We start from the raw sequence: 20603 nt of genomic DNA on the forward strand, positions 1-20603 counted from the left end.
TAACTAGTATACTGGAGGCTGAGGGATTTTGTTATTATAAAAGGGATTTGTGTGTTTTTACTTGTTACGTTACTCATTTGAATTTAATATTGTTTATGTTAATATGTCCTTTGTTTTATTTGGATTATGTAGCTCTATATTTTGAGCTATAAAGAGGATGGTACAGGTGGTGGAGGGTGGTACAGGTGGTGGAGGGGGGTGGTACAGGTGGTGGAGGGTGGTACGATAGTGAAGGAGTAGTTATACAAATGTGGTGGAGAGTAGTACAGAGTGGTGGAGGGTAGTACAGGTGGTGGAAGGTGGTACATGTGGTGGAGAATGAGTGCTACAGGTGGTGGAGGAGTGTGGTTGTACAGGTGGTGGAAGGTGGTACAGAGTGGTGGAGGATGGTGGTACAGGTGGTGGAGGTGTGGTTGTACAGGTGGTGGAGAGGTGGGCACAGGTGGTGGAGGATGGTGGTACAGGTGGTGGAGGATGGTGGTTCAGGTGGTGGAGGGTGGTACAGGTGTTGGAGGATGGTGGTACAGGTGGTGGAGGGTGGTACAGGTGTTGGAGGATGGTGGTACAGGTGTTGGAGGAGAGTCATAATGACCTAGGGCGCCTCCCTCCTCCAGGTGACAGCCCCCGACAGCCTCACTAACTAGCAGGTTACGGCTCCTTCCTCCACACGACACAAACACTTAACGAACCTGTCGGCTCCTACGACTGATTTGGTCTTACCCTCACCTAGGCTACAGAGAATAGTCTACACTTACCCTCACCTAGGCTACAGAGAATAGTCTACACTTACCCTCACCTAGGCTACAGGGAATAGTCTACACTTACCCTCACCTAGGCTACAGGGAATAGTCTACACTTACCCTCACCTAGGCTACAGGTAATAGTCTACACTTACCCTCACCTAGGCTACAGGTAATAGTCTACACTTACCCTCACCTAGGCTACAGGGAATAGTCTATACTTACCCTCACCTAGGCTACAGGGAATAGTCTACACTTACCCTCACCTAGGCTACAGAGAATAGTCTACACTTACCCTCACCTAGGCTACAGGGAATCGTCTACACTTACCCTCACCTAGGCTACAGGGAATAGTCTACACTTACCCTCACCTAGGCTACAGGGAATAGTCTACGCTTACCCTCACTTTGGTTACGAGGATTGATGTGTGTTTGTACAGTCGTTGTGGTTCTTTGTTGTCAGCGATGCACTCATGAATATTGTGTGATGTGAAGTATCGTCAGGTGGTTGGTCCCGGGGGTGTCGTCAGCCTCTACCACGCTCACACTGATCACTATATAATTGCTTTACTATGCTTGTGGAAAACTTCTTATTTGGACAATATTATCCGACTCGGTTGTTATCCTGCTTTTCCTTCAGTCGTGGCGGATAACTTCTATAGACATCACATTTGTCGTCTGGAGTTGCTTTGGCCTTCTGTTACCTACGACAGTCTACTCAAGAAACTATCTGTACTCGGGGTGATCGATGAATTTCAGAATGAACACTGTGATTCCTGTTGTCTCGGTAGGGTTGTCAAAATTCTTCGTCCATTGTGTTATATTGTTTCAACACAATTTTGTATAGATAGTTTTTGAGTGACTACATTAAAGTACAGTCACACCAAAAAACTCCTGTTCCCTTGCCTCCTGAACCACGAACCCCGAGATTCAGATTTGTGTACCCAAAGCAGTAGTCACTAATGCATTATTCTGTCCATAAATGCTTCCGATTCATGAGTCTGAATCTAGGGGTTCGTGGTTGAGGGGAAGATGCGACAGGACTTTTATGTATAAGGTACAGTACCGTACTTAGGTATGCAAAATAAATACGTTATCATAATTAATTTTTGTGTAATCAGATGTAAAATAACTATCAAAAACTCGATTAAATATTATAGATAAATTGCAAGCATGAACTTTATGAGGCATCTAAGTTTCTCCAGATGTACGAGGATCATATTTTTCTCACGGTTCAATAGCCAGGTAATCCCAGTTTAATTTCCTGTTTCCCTTCGGTCTGAGAGAGAGGTTCAGGGGTTATCAAGACACAGTGTTAGAAGGCGACCACTTGCAGGTAAGAGGGTCGTTACCTGTAAAGACTCAGAACCCTATAAAACAGTGTTATATAAAGGTGAGTGTGAAGCAACAACCAATGAGTCACCAGGCTGTAGGCAGATAAGATGTGTCCCAGGGTAACAGAGGAGGGACCCACACCCCCCCCCTCACCCCCTCCTTGATGTTGGCAACTACCTTCACCCAGCAGAGAAACACTGATTCACAACAGGTGTTAGCTGAGAGTTAATGTGTACTTGGAGACAGTTTTTGATGGTTTAATTGATATTGACGATGTGGACAGGTGAGCAGGTGCGTGATGCTAGTGCAGGCTGAGGTTATTAACACTAACTGTTGCTTGGTTATTGGGTGGTGGGTTATCTTATTTGAGGATTATCTCTGTTTTGCCATCTCCCTTCCTTCCTTCCTTCCTTCCTTCCTTCCTTCCTTCCTTCCTTCCTTCCTTCCTTCCTTCCTTTACCTTCTTTGCTTCTTCCTTCCTTCCTTTATTACTTCCTTCCTTCCTTCCTTCCTTCCTTCCTTCCTTCCTTCCTTCCTTCTTCCTTCCTTCCTTCCTTCCTTCCTTCCTTCTTTCCTTCCTTCCTTCCTTCCTTCCTTCTTCTTGGTGGTGATGTGGTGTGGTGGTGGAGTATGATGTCTGTTGCAATGCTGATATACATGTACATGACTACATAATTTTTTTTTAAGATAGAGAGCTAAAATTTGGCATCAAGACACACTCATACACTTGTACACGTTTTATTTAGGGTCATGTACTCAATGTCCAATACCCATACATGACAATTACTCATCCACTCAGACATACCCCCTCCTCCTCCATAACGAGTTTACAGTGTGGTAGACTACTGGAATGAGTATGAGGGTTTCCACTGGCAGTATAGCCAATTTCCAAGCTAGATTTACCCTGAAGGATCTAGTGTTGGATGGAGGGATGAAATGTGTGCCCAGAGAGTGTTACAGCACCTGGGAGGGTTGGTAATGACTGTGGTGTGGAGGAACCCTGAATTGTGGTGTGAGTATAACTATTTTTGTCTTGATTTTCACCATCCTTGTTGAAAGTTGATGCATTTCCTTAAAAGTTTCGCTCTCTCTCTCTCTCTCTTTATCCTTGGTTTGTTCTTTCTCTCATATCTCACCTCCATCCTTCCTCTTTCATCTTCCCCTCACCTCCCCCATTCCACCTAATCGATCTCTCTCCCACCCAATCGACTTCCCTCCCCTCTCACTAGACCTCCCTCCCTTCCTTCCTCCCAAGAACACCTCAATTTACCTGTTGATTAAGGTCTCACCAGTGCTAGGAATCGTTGAAGTTTCTTAATGGGTTGTCGAGTGGACCATTGAGAGAAAGACACCTAGTTATTACAGGTAAGGTCTCCCGGTCCACCACAGGTAATACTTTTGTCACTATCATCGTCTGTTATTTAAACTTATTTTCATGGTACCTCACACCTCATAGAACCGCACACATTATGGTACCTCACACCTCATAGAACCTCACACCTCATGGTACCTCACCTCATGGTACCTCACCTCATGGTACCTCACACCTCATGGTACCTTACACCTCATAGAACCTCACACCTCATGGAACCTCACACCTCATAGAACCTCACACCTCCTAAGCTCCTCACTCACTCACATATCTTCAGTTTAATGTATCAATTTGAGGAATGTTAAGAATTATTTTTACTTTTCAACAAACAGACAAATACATTAGTTTATTCTTGTTCTTAAATTATATTACGTAAAATATCGTTGAGTTTATAGCGTATGACGTAACTGTAGTTCACTGATTCTAGATACAGGGTAAAGGGACACAAATATTTCTTTTAAACCGTCGTCTTCAAAGGGTTAAATCGACGTCCTCATCAAAGGGTTAAATCGACGTCCTCATCAAAGGGTTAAATCGTAGTTCTCATCAAAGGGTTAAATTGTCGTCGTCAGAGGTTCAACTATCGTCGTCATCAAAGGGTAAAATTATCGTCCTCATAGGGTTAAAATATCACCATCAAAGGGTTAAACAATAGTCTTCAAAGGGTTAACCATCATCATCAAAGGGTAAAACCATGGTCCTCAAAGGGTTTAACCAACGTTATCAAAGGGTTAAGACATTCATTTGCATACCATCGTCTCTTCTCTTCACTATAACGTACCCCGCAGTAACACAAGGTCGGCAGCAGTATGGAAATGTGTTCCAGAATGTATGTTACGTTCCTGTATTTTCCTCCAAGGTAGTTTAGGAAGCACATTTTGGGGACTGTTATGGGTGTAGTTTCTTTTGACGGGGTCTATGGGCGGCTGGCGGGGTATAGGGGCAGCTGGCGGGGTGTATGGGCGGCTGGCGGGGTGTATGGGCAGCTGGCGGGGTGTAGGGATGAAGGAGGTTATGTGTACTATACATGTAGGGTGAGGTTGTGTTGTGTGTGTATGTGTGTGTGTGTGTGTGTGTGCTTTTTATCTATATTTCAAGAACAAAATAAACTAACACACTTCTTATTTTACAGGTAAGACAATGTTTTACGGCGAGGACCATGAGACAGCTGAGTAAGTACAACCTGTGTGTTTCCTTAATGACCACACCTGGAAATAGGAAGACAAGACGAATAATGATTTACATATCCAAAAAATAAATATACCACACACTTACGTTCTCCTTTAAAGAGAATGTGAAGAGCACCGGGAAAGTTAGGTTAGTCCTTGAGTGAATTGCTGTAAAAATTCTCCACGCTAGTTTACAATGCTGAGTAAACTGAAGTCATAGGTAAGTTAAGTAACTGTTCCTTGTCTTGTAATCAGCTTACCTATCAACTTATCAACATACCTGTGATTAAAACTTCACCTAATTGATGATACCCCAGATGACTATTGTTCGTATAAGTAAAGTTCACAGGTAAGGTAATTAATACGACAGGTGGACTGGGTATTAGACAGGTAAGGATTAAACTGATTTGGGTAAACTTTGGTCATATGTTCTATATATTGTATAGTGAATGGTGTATAGGGTATTGATGGGTTTGTGGTTAATGTCTTGGTGGTGATGGTGACGTTAATGGTGGCGCTTGTTATAATGGTGAAAAATGCTGGAGATGATGGTGTTGGTGATGATGGTAGTGATGGTGTTGTGAGTGTTTGTGATTGTGGTGGAGAAGGTATAGTGAATGCTGGTGATGGTGGTCGTGGTGGAGAAGTTTTTTGAGTTTTGATGATGGTGGTGGAGGAGGTATAGTGAATGCTGGTGGTGGTGGTGGAGAAGGTGTTGTGAGTGTTGGTGATGGTGGTGGAGAAGGTGTTGTGAGTGTTGGTGATGATGGAGAAGATGTAATATCCTAAGGAAGAGAATTTACACAACGCAAATTATATATATATATATTTTTGTTTTTTTTATTATACTTGTAATTTAGTTTTTTTTTATAGAAGAAAACAATAAAAATTTCATAAAAGAAAAATACAAACATTTGAAGAGCTTTTAAAAGCGACTACAAATGAGGTAGTGGAGGCGTGTGGGTATGAGGTGCGGGGGAAGTGACAACCCACGCCAACCCACGATAGCCCACGCAACACTGTGCCATTGTCACCAGTCTCTTTAAAGTGCGTTTTATCCTGCCTACAACTTACATGTTTTACCTGACACACACACACACACACACACACACACACACACACACACACACACACACACACACACAGGCAAAGAAGAACAGAAGTGTATAGTTGAATAGAAATTAATGGATTGATTGAGTCTCCTGAGGCTAATGTGATGTGTGGTTATTCCCTTTCTGCAGACTATTCTATTTTCTCCGATTTATCATTTTTATCACTAGTTATCCAATTCCATGTATTATTCCTATTCCACATGTAATGATACCCCCAGACCACTCAATTCTCCTTGGCTGGTGACCATTATTTCTCTCTCACAGGACCACATAATTCTCTCACAGGACCACTAATTCTCTTACAGATCACACTCTAACAGGCCACTTCAATTTCCCCACAGGACCACACCTCTCACAGGACCACCACCTCTCACAGGACCACACTAATTCTCTTACAGGACTACACCTCTCACAGGACCACTACACTCTCTCACAGGACCACACATTTCTCTCACAGGACCACTAATTCTCTCACAGGACCACTAATTCTCTCAGGACCACTCAATTCTTACAGGACTATTAATTCTCTCACAGGACCACTAATTCTCCTCACAGACCTCACTAATTCTCTTACAGGACTATTAATTCTCTAACAGGGCCACTAATTCTCTCACAGGACCATTAATTCTCTCACAGGACCATTATTTCTCTCACAGGACCACTAATTCTCTCACAGGACCATTAATTCTCTCACAGAACCACTAACTCACACGACCACTAACCATACACAGTAAAAACCTCACCCACGTACACACAGTAATTTTCAGGTCGCAGTTTTTCATTGTGTGTTCTGACTCATACTTCCATAGCGGTGGCAGGTCCCTTCCTCCCCGTGACGGGTGAGTGTGGGTACAGTTAAATAAGTGTGTGTGTGGGGGAGGGGAGGATGTAGTGTGTGGGGTGGGAAGGGGGGATGTGGAGGTGTGTGTTAGGAGAGTGGAATGTGTGTGGGGAGGAGAGGGTGGAATGTGTGTGTGTGTGTGTGGTGGGAAGGGGCTGATGGTGTGTGTGTGTGTGTGGGAGGGGGAGGATGGTGTGTGTGTGTGTGTGGGGAGGAGGATGGTGTGTGTGTGTGGGGAGGGGAGGATGTGTGTGTGTGTGTGTGTGTGTGTGGGGAGGGAGGATGGTGTGTGTGTGTGAGTGTGTGTGTGTGTGTGTATGTGGGGAGGGGAGGATGGTGTGTGTGTGTGTGTGAGTGTGTGTGTGTGTGGGGAGGGAGGATGGTGTGTGTGTGTGTGTGTGAGTGTGTGTGTGTGTGTGTGTGTGTGTGGGGAGGGGAGGATGGTGTGTGTGTGAGTGTGTGTGTGTGTGTGTGTGTGGGGAGGGAGGATGGTGTGTGTGTGTGTATATAAGTATTTAACTCCTCGTACACCTATCATGTAATAACTGCACTAAATTACTTAATCTAAATGACAGGTAGACAGGTAATGAGACCATAACACTTACCTGAATTATCCTAAATGACTGCTCACATAACCTCACAGTATACCACCTACATCTCCTCCTTAATTCACAAACTTTAATGACTTACACCTACGTTATTATACCCAAGACAAATTACTCTAATATTAACCTTTCTTGAATTATAATTACTACAATAACTTTGATTACCCCCTCCGCTACACCCCCAGCTCTCTATATAAACTTTGTATGGTACATCTGATTGCCCGGGTATTACTGTAGTTAACTCTCTCTCTCTCTCTCTCTCTCTCTCTCTCTCTCTCTCTCTCTCTCTCTCGATATAACAAGTCTTATATGCCACACCATCACAAATGACTGTATATAGCTAATATGAGATCTAGTCTAATATGGAACCCAAGAATAACTTTCAAATTAAATCCAATATTTCTTTCATTTTCCTACGTGTATCTATGCGTGCTCGTTAAAGTCATCAGTAAATGATCTTCTGCAATTTTGGTGATGGGGGAAATTCACCTTCGTCTCTCACCAGGGGAGGGAGGATACAGCCCCGGGAGTAATGGCCGGTTTGGGGTAATGACTTGAAGTGGAAAACTATTCTCCGCTTACACGATGTTTTCTCATTATTTGGGAACCTTCTAACAATCAGTGTCATTATGCTGAGGAGGAGGAGGGGGAAGAGAAGGATGGAAGAGGAGGAGTTGGAGGAGGAGGGAAGAGGGATGGAACAGGAGGAGGAGGAGGAGGAGGGAAGAGGATGGAATAGGAGGGGGAGGAGGAGGAGGAGGAGGGAGGAAGAGGGATGGAAGAGGAGGAGTTGGAGGAGGTGGGAAGAGGGATGGAACAGGAGGAGGAGGAGGGAGGAGGAGGAAGAGGGATGGAAGAGGAGGAGTTGGAGGAGGTGGGAAGAGGGATGGAACAGGAGGGGGAGGAGGAGGGGAGGGAGGAGGGGGAAGAGGGATGGAAGAGGAGGGGAGGAGGAGGGGGGGGGGGTGGAAGAAAGTGGGAGGAGGAGGGGGTAAGGAGAAGGATGAGAAAGGCAAGTAGAAGGAGGAGGGAGGATAGAGGAGAAGGAGAAAAGGGAGTTAAAGTTCTAAACCTATAAACCAAATTAAATACACCAATTAAACTTTATATGATAATTCTAAAGTTAAGTAAGAAGGTCAACCCTGAACTAAACACTACGCAAAACGTTATAAGGAAGCGGAAAACAGTAAAATATAATAAAAAAATAAACGATGAAAAAGATAAAGTCATTGTTATTGGTTATTGATGTTATTTCTCCTAGTATAAGACACCGTGAGTATTGATGAAACTACTAACTGGGAGGAACAGAGGAGAGGGAAGCTATTCTAGTGAGTGGGTCTGGTGTAATTACATCTCCTAGTTGACAGTGACTAGTAGTACTCTCAATTAAGCTTTTATGTGTATGTTAAGACGTTATTAAGTGTTTATGTGTCATTAAAACGCCAAATTCTGTACTTTGTTTAGCGTATAATAGTTTACGTTACACACACACGTCACTTAAAATACGATCTCGATTTTTCTTGATTTTTTTGTTTTTCTCAGTCAATTGATCTTTATCTTCCTTGTGTTTCTTATCTCTTATCTTATCTTCTCTCTTATTACATCCTAAAACACAATACTAATTTATTATGAGTGTTGGTCAATATCAGGCGCTGGGAATTCATAATCAAGAACTGTTCGGTTGTTTTCCCCTAAAAGAGAAAAAAAAATCTAGGGATATATTTGACGTTCAGGATAATGTTTTCCTTACGTGATGCAAGCTTACATCATCTGCCGTGTCATGGTCTTGATAGGTGAGAGACAGGTAGGCTTTTCACACACACACACACAAACACACACACACACACACACACACACACACACACACACTTGACTCCACTGCCTCCAACACAAGAGAGACTCCACTATTTACTCGTACAGAACATCAAGTGTCTCGTGTTTACCTACAAGTGAGGTTGGTTGTAGACAGAGTGGGACAGCGTCTGGTGGTGGGAAGATGAATGGCGGGTTTAGTGTTGGTGTTGAGAGACTTTTGACAGATTAAACTATTTCATCCAGACATAAATCTAGAGAGTAGAGATGGACGACTGTTGTGAAGTTGAAGGATCAGGTGATGATATTTTTTTATTTATTACTTTGAACTACAGTAGATCTCTTTCTGTTAAGGAGAACTTTAAGATGGCTAAGAAAACTAAGATGTTAACCAAACCTAACTTAACCTAACCTAGTTTAATTTTATCTAACCTAACCTAACCTAAGTTACTCTAGGGATAATTTGGCTATCTTATGATGGTAAACGAGGTTTAAAATGAAATAGAGCAAATCTAATCACATACCAATTAATTTTCACTAAGTTGTACCATTATACAGTGTGTGTGTGTGTGTGTGCGTGCGTGTATACGTGCGTGCGTGCGTGTGGATATTTCTTATAAATTATCACAGTTTGGAAGATAAAGCTGAAATTTGGTAGGGAGGTGCGGGTGGACTAAGGGACTGATCGTGTACTATCACCTGTCCCTCCACCCAGGTAACTCAACTAGAGGTAAAATATGTTTCAGTGAATGGCACAACAACAGTATTTATCGCCTGAGAGAGAGAGAGAGAGAGAGAGAGAGAGAGAGAGAGAGAGAGAGAGGCACATCGTCATTACATCGAGAGAAAGGTTTTCCAGCGTAAATGAGAAACATAAATGCTAAAGTTCGTTTCACTTAATCCATTTACATATTTCACTTCACTGCATTTTCTTTTTTCCGAATAGCATAATTCAGAAAAAAAAATCATAATTACATGTCAGTGCGAGTAAGTGACTGAACCACCACCACACGATTTACATTCTCAGCTGATTTTGAAATTGCTTGGAAATGCAAATTAGGTACATGCTCTTTTTTCCTTTCACAAACAGATGGAGGTTAATGTTGCAATGCAGGTAGACTCTCCACCTACGGTCTGTACACCTTGTTGGTATTAGTTAATAATGTGATTACTGTATCGAGAATAACTGCCAAGAACTACCACATTGTTTCCACGAAGAATTTAAATGTATATGAATAACACACAAAAATTCCATTGGGACTTTTTAAACAGAAGATAAAGCTGCTTTTTTTTATCTGGGCTTTGAACTTCAGCTTGACCTCAGTATTCAGTTATCTAATCTAGTTCATTGATTTCTTTATACTTGTTATCAATACTAACTACCACGACCTTCTTTAGCTTTAACTCGTCTAAATCCTAGTCTCGTAGTCTCGTAAATTGTGTTTTGTGTTCATAACCTAACCTAACATAACCTCCTACAAGATCGTCAACGTCTCCTACAGGATGGTCAGCGTGATGTAACTGATGTATACTTTTTGGGTTTCCTTTCTCCGCGTCTCCAGAAAAGCTTTTACGTAAACTGATGGAGCGGCTGCCGGCTCACTGTCACCAACCATTTCAACATTTTCACCAATGCTCTTACCAACGTCTCAGTCAAGCCAAAACCCCATTGTGGGTATCTTGACAACACTATACTGCCTACGTCACTATCTATGCCATCTTCAACTTACTGCCAACACCTGTTCCAACACTATTACCAACATAATGGGAAAAATGTATTAGGAGTTTCTAACACTATTTGTGGGATTTACTTTTTTTTTGTATTTCCTATCAAAACTATAATACTTGAGTAAGTAAAACTATAATGATTTATAGTCGTTTACGTAGACTTCAATAGGACAACAAGACGCACTTTAACAAACCATTAATTTAATAATTGATTTAAATATACCAACTTGATATACCGAAGTGGCATATATAAGTAAATTAACGTATCCTAGGAACTATTAACGTATCCTAGGAGCGATTAACGTATCCTAGAAGCGATTAACGTATCCTTTAACGTATCCTAGAAGCGATTAACGTATCCTAGGAGCGATTAACGTATCCTAGGAGCGATTAACGTATCTTTTACCTATTAAAGTATCCTAGGAGCTATCAAGATGATGTCAATACCTCAGGTGTGTATTAATTTACCTTCTGATCTTGACGAAACGAACAAATAAGATGGTGAGAAAACTTATGGAAATTTATTACTTAAAAACCTTTCAAGTTTTATTTCCTTATTGTTCTTAGGTTTCTTAGTGTAAATAATGAACTCTCTCTCTCTCTCTCTCTCTCTCTCTCTCTCTCTCTCTCTCTCTCTCTCTCTCTCTCTCTCTCTCTCTGCTTTATTCAGGTTGATCGTCTCACTTCTCTCACACACCTAGACACTTAAGGGAGATGTGGTTGTGTTTGTTCTTCTTTTATTGTTGTTAGTGAGAAATGTCCACATGTATGACTCAGACATTTCAATAAGAAGGAAATATGGCTAAAATGTCTCGCAAGTATTATTGATGGTAAAAAGATTAAGCTATGTGTACACTCGGGGTGAAAAGTTCGCTTCCTCTCTCTCCTAAAGTGAAGCAGTATCGACCCCCCACATGAGACCAAACAACGCATACCCTCACCAGATGACAGTCAGGGTAAGTCAGTTCGGAGACTCATTCCCGCGACTCAGTTTCACCACTACTTTTATGTTCTTATGTAATGTATAGTTAAAAGAAAAATAAACTATTTCCTTTAGTTGTTCATCATTGAGGTTGATATGAGATATGTCCTTATGATATGAGTGTGTGTGTGTGTGTGTGTGTGTGTGTGTGTGTGTGTGTGTGGAGAGTCGCCTTCTGCCTTGGGGTCCGTTAGATGTGACACCTCCATTTAACGGACTATACGGTGAGGGTAATCCGCTATATGGAGGTTTTCGGTGTATATTTTCAAACGAGATATTTGTAGTCATGAAAATGGATAAAAGAAATTCGAGGAATTCTTTTTTTAAATGTAGTTTTTTTGTCTGTCAGTCTATTCAATACACACAGAGGTATGTATTTACAATCCCGAGTCGACTCCACGATGTATTAAAAAAAAGGTAAAAAAATGGTGATAAAACTGTCTATGTTAATCGTTGGAGGTTAATCAAATATGAATTAGAATCAGGGTTACTTATGCAGGTGTTCAATCCCTCGTGTGCAGTTGTTCATCCTCGTGTACAGGTGATTCATGCCTCATGTACAGTTGTTCATCCTCGTGTACAGGTGATTCATGCCTCATGAACAGTTGTTCATCCTTGTGTACAGGTGATTCATGCCTCATGTACAGGTGTTCATGCCTCGTGTGCAGGTGTTCATGATATCAACATTTACACCCAAACTAATGGTAGACCCTGCTCATAAATAGACTCGCCTTCTATTAGGCCACAAAGACTCCTATTATACCTCAACACGACTCTACACTTAAAAGTTAACTAAATATGGACCAAGTGGTAAGGGTTAAAACATGGCTTAACTTTCACGTTTTGATCACCTGGAAACACGTTGAAAATACAGTTCACCTTAGAGGCGCTGTAACATCTTCACTACAGGGACGTTACTTGTGATATTTTATTTAGCTAACGTTAGACGATTTTATTCAGCTCAGAGGGGAACCAGTAGAAAAGTGGTTAGTTGACTGCCTCTGTAATTAATGTAAATACCGGTCATAATAAAGGAGGAGGGTGGGGGTGTAAGTCATCAATTAGTGTTAGTAACTGTATCCTGGAGAGCAATTATATAAAGGCTGAAACTTGGTGAAACAAGAGTTGAAACTTTTAATGAGGGAACACTTAGCGAATCAATGGTAATAAACATAGGCATTTTTTTTTCTCCTTTCTATTAAATTTCAAAGGGTACGCAATTTGTTTGATGGCTAGAGGCAAGGAAAAAAAAAGTTGCCTGGAAAGTTTTGATCAGCAATTAAACCGCAGTGGTCTATCTGACATACAAAAAATCCCGAAAACAAGACGACATTTTCTGTTTGATATTTTGACAGTTTCATTTACAAAACCTCTAAGATGTGAAGTATTTCTTGATTATCTTTGTGTTTGTTCCTTCCCTCATAAATAGCGTACATTACTTCATTATATAGAGAGTAAAAGGTATTAGGCAGAGGAGTGAGGAGATGAATTGTTACCATCTCCATTGGCTTCGAGTGCAAGGTGTCTCAGAAAAATGTATACACACGACTTTATAGATTCTCGGAGCGATCGTATGAATTCTTTTATGACAGTCTGTATACATTTTTCTGAGACACCAAGATATTTTAGACTGTGAATTTCGACTGGGTTTAGGGAGCATTGGACTGGCTTAGGATATCACTCACTGACAGGATCGCGTGACTCGTGTTAAATTAGCGGCTGTGTAGGTGAGATGATTGCTGGCTGCAGACCTCACGACACCACCACTAGCAAACACATACTGTATATAGTGTGTTTGTGTGGGAGATGGTTTGTGGGGGATGGAAGCTGTATGTGGACGTATGTGTTTGTTTGTATGTTAGGGAGCGGGGATATATTTGGACTGATGTATGTCTATGTGTTAATGTGTCTGTTCGTGCTGGTGTATGTATTATGTATGTGTATGTATAGTTTTCTTTACTGTATGTGTATGTTTGTGACCTGAATCAAGAGAAACACAGGATATACTTCTTAACTTCTCTCTCCTGTTTCCTTGTCACGATTCAAGACTTGTTCGTGAGGAAAGACGTATTCTGGGACATGTGTTTGGGGAGGGGCGCCCATCCTCACATGACATGGAGGGAAGAGGGGAGAGGAGGGAGAAAGGGACGGAGAGGAAGAAGAGAGATTTCCGGAAAAATTCAGCTGCAAGTTCATTAAAGTTAAAAAAAAAAAAAACCTCAGAATTTGCTTGTGAAGACGTGTGGATATTCACGCCCACACGTACCTCAGGCTGGAGGACTCCCAAGACTATAATAAGAGCTCATAACGAGGAAGGTAGAGACATGGTTGCCAGCGGTGGAGGCCCAGGGGATAAAACTGAACACTGACACAATCCTGCGATACTAACTGTAAAATGTGGTGCCACACTGGGTTGAGACACTTTTGGATCTGTGCAGGAAGCGACCGTGCAGGTAAGTGGGGATCTGTGCAGTGTGTTGATCTAGCAGGTGTTGGATTCCAGCAGGTGCTGGATCTGTGCAGGTGCTGGAGCTGTGCAGGTGTTGGATCTGTGCAGGTGTTGATTTGTGTAGGTACCGGATCTGGTGCAGGTGTTGATCTGCAGGTGTTGAATTTGGTGCAGGTGTTGGATCTGTGCAGGTGTGTTGATCTGTGCAGGTGTTGGATCTGTGTAGGTGTGTTGGATCTGTGCAGGTGTTGGATCTGTGCAGGTGTTGGAGCTGCAGGTGTTGGATCTGTGCAGGCACGGATCTGTGCAGGTGTTGGATCTGTGCAGGTGTTGGGACCGTGTAGGTGTTGGATCTGTGCAGGTGTTGGGTCTGTGCAGGCCTGATCTGTGCAGGTGTTGGATCTGTGAAAAAGTGGAGCTGTGCAGGCAAGGATCTGTGCAGGCGCCCGGGATTCAGCAGGTGTTGATCTGCAATGATCCAGCAAGGGATCTGTGCAGGTGTGATCTGTGCAGGCACGATCGGCAGGTGTTGGATCTGTGTAGGCATCGATCTGTGCAGGTGCTGGATCTGTGCAGGCAAGGGATCTGGCAAGGATCTTGCAGGTGTTGGATCTGTGCAGGTGTTGATCTGTGCAGGCACTGGATCTGGTGCAGTGTGTTGGATCTGTGCAGGTGTTGATCTGTGCAGGTACCGGATCTGTGTAGGTGTTGGATCTGTGCAGGTGTTGGATCTGTGCAGGTGTTGGATCTGTGCAGGTGTTGGATTCAGCAGGTACTGGATTCAGCAGGTGTTGGATCTGTGTAGGTGTTGGGATCTGTGTAGGTGTTGGATCTGTGCAGGTGCTGGGATCTGTGCAGGTGCTGGAGCTGTGCAGGTGTTGGGATCTGTGCAGGCACGATCTGTGCAGGTGTTGGATCTGGTGCAGGTGTTGGATCTGTGTGGTGTTGGATCTGTGCAGGTGTTGGGTCTGTGCAGGGGTACTCGGGATCTGTGCAGGTGTTGGATCTGCAGGTGTTGGAGCCAGCAGGTGTTGGATCTGTGCAGGTACTGGATTCAGCAGGTGTTGGGATCTGTGCAGGTGTTGGATCTCAGCAGGTACTGGATCTGTGCAGGTATGTTGGATCTGTAGGTACTCGGATCTGTGCAGGTGTTGATCTGTGCAGGTGTTGGATCTGTGCAGGTGTTGGATCTGTGTAGGTGTTGGATCTGTGCAGGTACCGCTGGATCTGTGCAGTGTTGGATCTTGGTGCAGGTGTTGGATCTGTGCAGGTATGGATCTGTGTAGGCATTTCGGATCTGTGCAGGTGTTGGATCTGTGTAGGCATTTTCGGGATCTGTGCAGGTGTTGGATCTGTGCAGGTGTTGGATTCAGCAGGTGTTGGATCTGTGTAGGTGCGATCTGTGCAGGTGTTGGATCTGTGCAGTGGGTACTGATCTGTGCAGGTGTTGATCTGGGCAGGTGTTGGATCTGTGCAGGTGTTGGGATCTGTGTAGGCACGATCTGTGCAGGTGTTGGGATCTGTGCAGGTGTTGGATCTGTGCAGGTGTTGGGATCTGTGTAGGTGGGATCTGCAGGCAAGCTGGATCCAGCATACCGGGATTCAGCAGGTAAGTGAGCTGTGCAGGTGTTGGGATCTGCAGGTGTTGGGATTCAGCAGGCAAGGGATCTGTGTAGGTGTTGGGATCTGTGCAGGTGTTGATCTGTGCAGGTGTTGGATCTGTGCAGGTGTTGGGATCTTGTGCAGGTACTGATCTGTGCAGGTACTCTCGATCTGTGCAGGTGTTGGATCTGTGCAGGTGTTGGATCTGTGTAGGTGTTGGACTGTGTAGGTAAGTGATCTGTGCAGGTGTTGGATCTGTGCAGGTGTTGGGATCTGTGTAGTGATCTGTGTAGGTGTTGGGATCTGTGCAGGTGTTGATCTGTGCAGGTGTTGGATCTGGCAGGTGTTGGATCCAGCAGGTACTCGGATCTGTGCAGGTGTTGGGATCTGTGCAGGCATGATCTGCAGGTGTTGGATCTGTGCAGGTGTTGGATCTGTGTGGTGTTGGATCTGTGTAGGTGTTGGGATCTGTGCAGGTGTTGGATCTGCAGGTGTTGGGATCTGTGCAGGTGTTGATCTGTGCAGGTGTTGGATCTGTGCAGGTGTTGATTCAGCAGGTACTGGATCTGTGCAGGTACTGGATCTGTGCAGGTGTTGATCTGTGCAGGTGTTGGGATCTGGTGTGAAAAGTGATCTGTGTAGGTGCTGGATCCAGCAAAAGTTGATCTGCAGGTGTTACATCTTGTGTAGGTGTTGGATCTGTGTAGGTGTTGATCTGTGCAGGTGTTGATCTGTGCAGGTGTTGGATCTGTGCAGGTGTTGGGATCTGTGCAGGCACGGATCTGTGCAGGTGTTGGGATCAGCAGGTACTGGATCTGTGCAGGTGTTGATCTGTGCAGGTGTTGATCTGTGTAGGTGTTGGATCTGTGTAGGTGTTGGGATCTGTGCAGTGTTGGATCTCAGCAGGTGTTGGGATCTGTGCAGCAAGGGATCTGTGCAGGTACTGATCTGTGCAGGTGTTGGGATCTGTGCAGGTACTCGGATCTGCAGGTAAGTGGGATCTGTGCAGGTGTTGGATCTGTGTGGTGGTGTTGGATCTGTGTAGGTGTTGGGATCTGTGCAGTGTTGGGATTCAGGCAGGTGATCTTGTGTAGGTGTTGGATCTGTGCAGGTACTCGGGATTCAGCAGGTAAGTGATCTGTAGGTGTTGGATCTGTGCAGGTGTTGGATTCAGCAGGCAAGGGATCTGTAGGTAAGTGATCTGTGCAGGTGTTGGATCTGTGCAGGTGTTGGATCTGTGTAGTGTTGGATTTGCAGGTGTTGGATCTGTGCAGGTGCCTGGATCTGTGCAGGTGTTGGGATCTGTGCAGGTGTTGATCTGTGCAGGTGTTGGATCTGTGCAGGTGTTGGATCTGCAGGTGTTGGAGCTGTGCAGGTGTTGGATCTGTGCAGGTGTTGGATCTGTGCAGGTGTTGGATCTGTGCAGCAGGTACTGGATCTGTGCAGGTGTTGGGTCTGCAGGTGTTGAGCTGTGCAGGTGTTGGGATCTGTGCAGGTGTTGGATCTGTGCAGGTGTTGGATCTGTGCAGGTACTGGATCTGTGCAGGTGTTGGATCTGTGCAGGTGTTGGATCGATGTAGGTGTTGGATCTGCAGGTATTGGACCTTGCAGGTGTTGGTTCTATACAGGTGTTGGATCTATACAGGTGTTAGATCTGTGCCGTGTTAACTCCTGTGATGTAAATAGTTGACATTATTAAACGCTGAGATTACACCCGAAGTCCATCTCTCTCTATGTACAGTATATGAACACGTTAGTATATGAACACGTGTACAGTATATGAACATGTGTACAGTATATGAACATGTGTACAGTATATGAACATGTGTACAGTATATGAACATGTGTACAGTATATGAACATGTGTACATATAGAAAGTATATTACACAGTATATGAACACGGATATAATACGTGTACAGTATATGAACATGTGTACAGTATATGAACACGTGTACAGTATATGAACATGTGTACGTATATATGAACACTGTACAGTATATATGTACAGATTGACAGAAAACAGAATAATACATATAACTATAAACGTGTACAGTATATGAACATTGTACAGTATATGAACATGTGTACAGTATATGAACATGTGTACAGTATATGAACACGTGTACAGTATATGAACATGTGTACAGTATATGAACACGTGTACAGTATATGAACAAGTGTACAGTATATGAACACGTATACTGTATATGAACACGTGTACAGTATATGAACACGTATACTGTATATGAACACGTGTACAGTATATGAACACGTGTACAGTATATGAACACGTATACAGTATATGAACACGTGTACAGTATATGAACACGTATACAGTATATGAACACGTGTACTGTATATGAACACGTGTACAGTATATGAACACGTATACTGTATATGAACACGTGTACAGTATATGAACACGTGTACAGTATATGAACACGTGTGCAGTATATGAACACGTGTACAGTATATGAACATGTGTACAGTGTATGTTATAGAAGAACTGTACACAGCTTCCCGCCGCCATGTTGAGACGTATACGACTCCTGGTTAGCCGAAATATTATAAACAGTTTACTATATATTGCTATAATCATTACTCTAGAGTCTTGTCTTGTTATCTCGTATATGATAAATCGGGTTACTTGATTTTCTTCTTTGTTTCCTCCTTCAGTTTGTGGTTAATCTTACACAAGTCGGTATTTATATGCGACAAGATATATCGCCTTGGTGTCTAGCGGCTGCATGTCCTTGTAAAACGAGGTAACGGATCATGAGACATTAGATATCCGGCTTAGTTACTAACACCGTCACTACAGGGACGCCACTGCAGATGTTATTCAGCTCAGAGGGAACCACGTATCTCCATTAACTCGGTCTTCGCTCGTGTCCTGGACCAAGCGAGATATTAGTCGATTTTTCATGACGACTGAGAAAGCAACGCGTTGTCAGGGGCGATATTTTACCAAGGGCAATGAGAGTTTAAAGCCAGTGTATCTAATTCTAGAAAATCTCAGATGCATATTTACTCTTCCTTCTATGTCGCTCTGTAAAACTTTGAGCAACATAGGAAGTTCTCCTCGCTGGCTGAAGTGTAGAGGGAGGAGAAAGAGAAGGGAGGAGAAGGAGGTGGGGAAGGAGGTGAAGTGGGTGAGGGGAGGAGGTGAAGGGGGTGGAGGTGGGGTAGGGGGATCTACTGTGAGCCGAAAATGTTAATATTGACACAAGATGGAGTGTTGTTTATATATGTGACGTCATCATGATTGCTGTCCCTAGAGTGCTGGTTCATGTACCCTTAATTCTTGGTTTACACCCGACTCACTCTCTCTCTCTCTCTCTCTCTCTCTCTCTCTACCTACCCCGTGCCCTCGCCCCTCGCCGCTCCCTCTCATCAGTGCACCTGTATAGTGCTTGCAATCGCCAACAAAATTAAAAACAAAAAAACATTGTGACAGCCAGCTTAGTGAGCCAAGCACCAACACACAGCGAGGTTGGTGTTGGCAGTGGTGTTGGCAGTGGTGTTGGCAGTGATGCTGGCAGTGATGTTGGCAGTGGTGTTGGCAGTGGTGTTGGCAGTGGTGTTGGCAGTGGCGTTGATAGTGATGTTGGCAGTGATGTTGACAGTAGTGTTGGTAGTGATGATGGCAGTGGTGTTGATAATGATATCGACCAGTGATGTTGTGGTGTTGGCAGTGGTGTTGTAAAATCAAATGTGGAAATAAAACAAACTTTCTCGTGCTGCAGTTAAATGACCAAGCATTGAGCAGGTCTCCTCGGTGTCACTGCGTTAGCTACCTTGGATTACTCCTACTGTCTGAGGAAGTGAGATAATTATAGGATAAGGATTTATTTTTTAACAGGTTGCAAAAGAGATACTTTAACTATATTGATTATAGGAAGGAGGATAACTCTATAATTACTATCATCTGCGTTAAGGGTCGGTGATTGAGAGGAGTGAGGCATTACCAGTTATGATGTTTAGTATGAGGTAGTGGTGAGCATCAGGTGGTGGTGAGCATGATATGGTGAGCATGAGGTAATGGTGAGCATGTGGTAGTGGTGAACATGAGATGGTGAACATGAGGAGGTGTTGAGCATGACGCAGATAGTGACGCCGGCACACCAGGAAGTCATGCTAATCACCCCTCGTTCATTACTTGTAGAGCATATTAACACCAGACCGCACAAGGACGGCTCTTCCTCCTCCACGTTAATGCTATTCAGTCATAAATCTAACCTAACAATGATCGTTTAATATACTCTCTTTACTCTCTAATTATCTCGTCATTAATATCAAACTAGCAGGTAAAAACAAAAGGTAAACAAACATTGTAAACACGAGTGGAAGAACAACAAACAGTGTGGCAGGAATTGTCAGTAGATTCTTGGATGAGAGCCGTGCCGAGTGAGTGAGTGGGTGTGTGTGTGTGGGTGGGTGTGGTGTGGTGGGTCAGGTGTGGTGTGTGGGTGGTGTGGTGCGGTGGGTGTGGTGTGGTGGGTGTGTGGAAGGTGGGTAGGTGGGTGTGGTGTGGTGGGTAGGTGAGTGTCATGGGTGGGTGGGACTCGTGCCAGGTAACGCGCCAGGTGAGTGTGGGCAGATGGCCAGGTCAGGTTTTGTAGTGCTTGTGTGTTCATCTTAGCCTTCAATCAGTCTATGAACACTCCTGGAGCTTCTGGTGGCCTCTGTCCTCACAGGTGTGCGCTGCCGTAATTATGCACGTGTTACACCTGTCTGAGCTTACTGTATTATGTCTGTTGTGACTTTAATGAATTACATCTTATTGGTGTATCATCTGACCTTTTTCATTAATTACGTTTATATGAATAATTTTGTGTTTATTCACCTTCACTTG

General features: G+C 43.6%; 1 protein-coding gene across 1 annotated transcript in view; it reads right to left on the reverse strand.

The window, feature by feature from the left end:
• Positions 1 to 20603, reverse strand: part of LOC121875977 (mucin-2-like) — a 70385-nt gene that overhangs the window by 23689 nt on the left and 26093 nt on the right. Inside the window, exons 2-5 of the mRNA XM_042380813.1 lie at positions 16862 to 17335; positions 16308 to 16577; positions 15741 to 16231; positions 14066 to 15699 (exon numbers count right to left, since the gene is read on the reverse strand). Of these exons, the coding sequence (XP_042236747.1) occupies positions 14066 to 15699; positions 15741 to 16231; positions 16308 to 16577; positions 16862 to 17335 (2869 nt within the window). The remainder of the gene's footprint in view (positions 1 to 14065; positions 15700 to 15740; positions 16232 to 16307; positions 16578 to 16861; positions 17336 to 20603) is intronic.

The sequence above is a fragment of the Homarus americanus genome, unplaced genomic scaffold (genome assembly GCF_018991925.1).
Source record: "Homarus americanus isolate GMGI-L3 unplaced genomic scaffold, GMGI_Hamer_2.0 scaffold42818, whole genome shotgun sequence".
Classification (NCBI taxonomy): Eukaryota; Metazoa; Arthropoda; class Malacostraca; order Decapoda; family Nephropidae; genus Homarus; species Homarus americanus.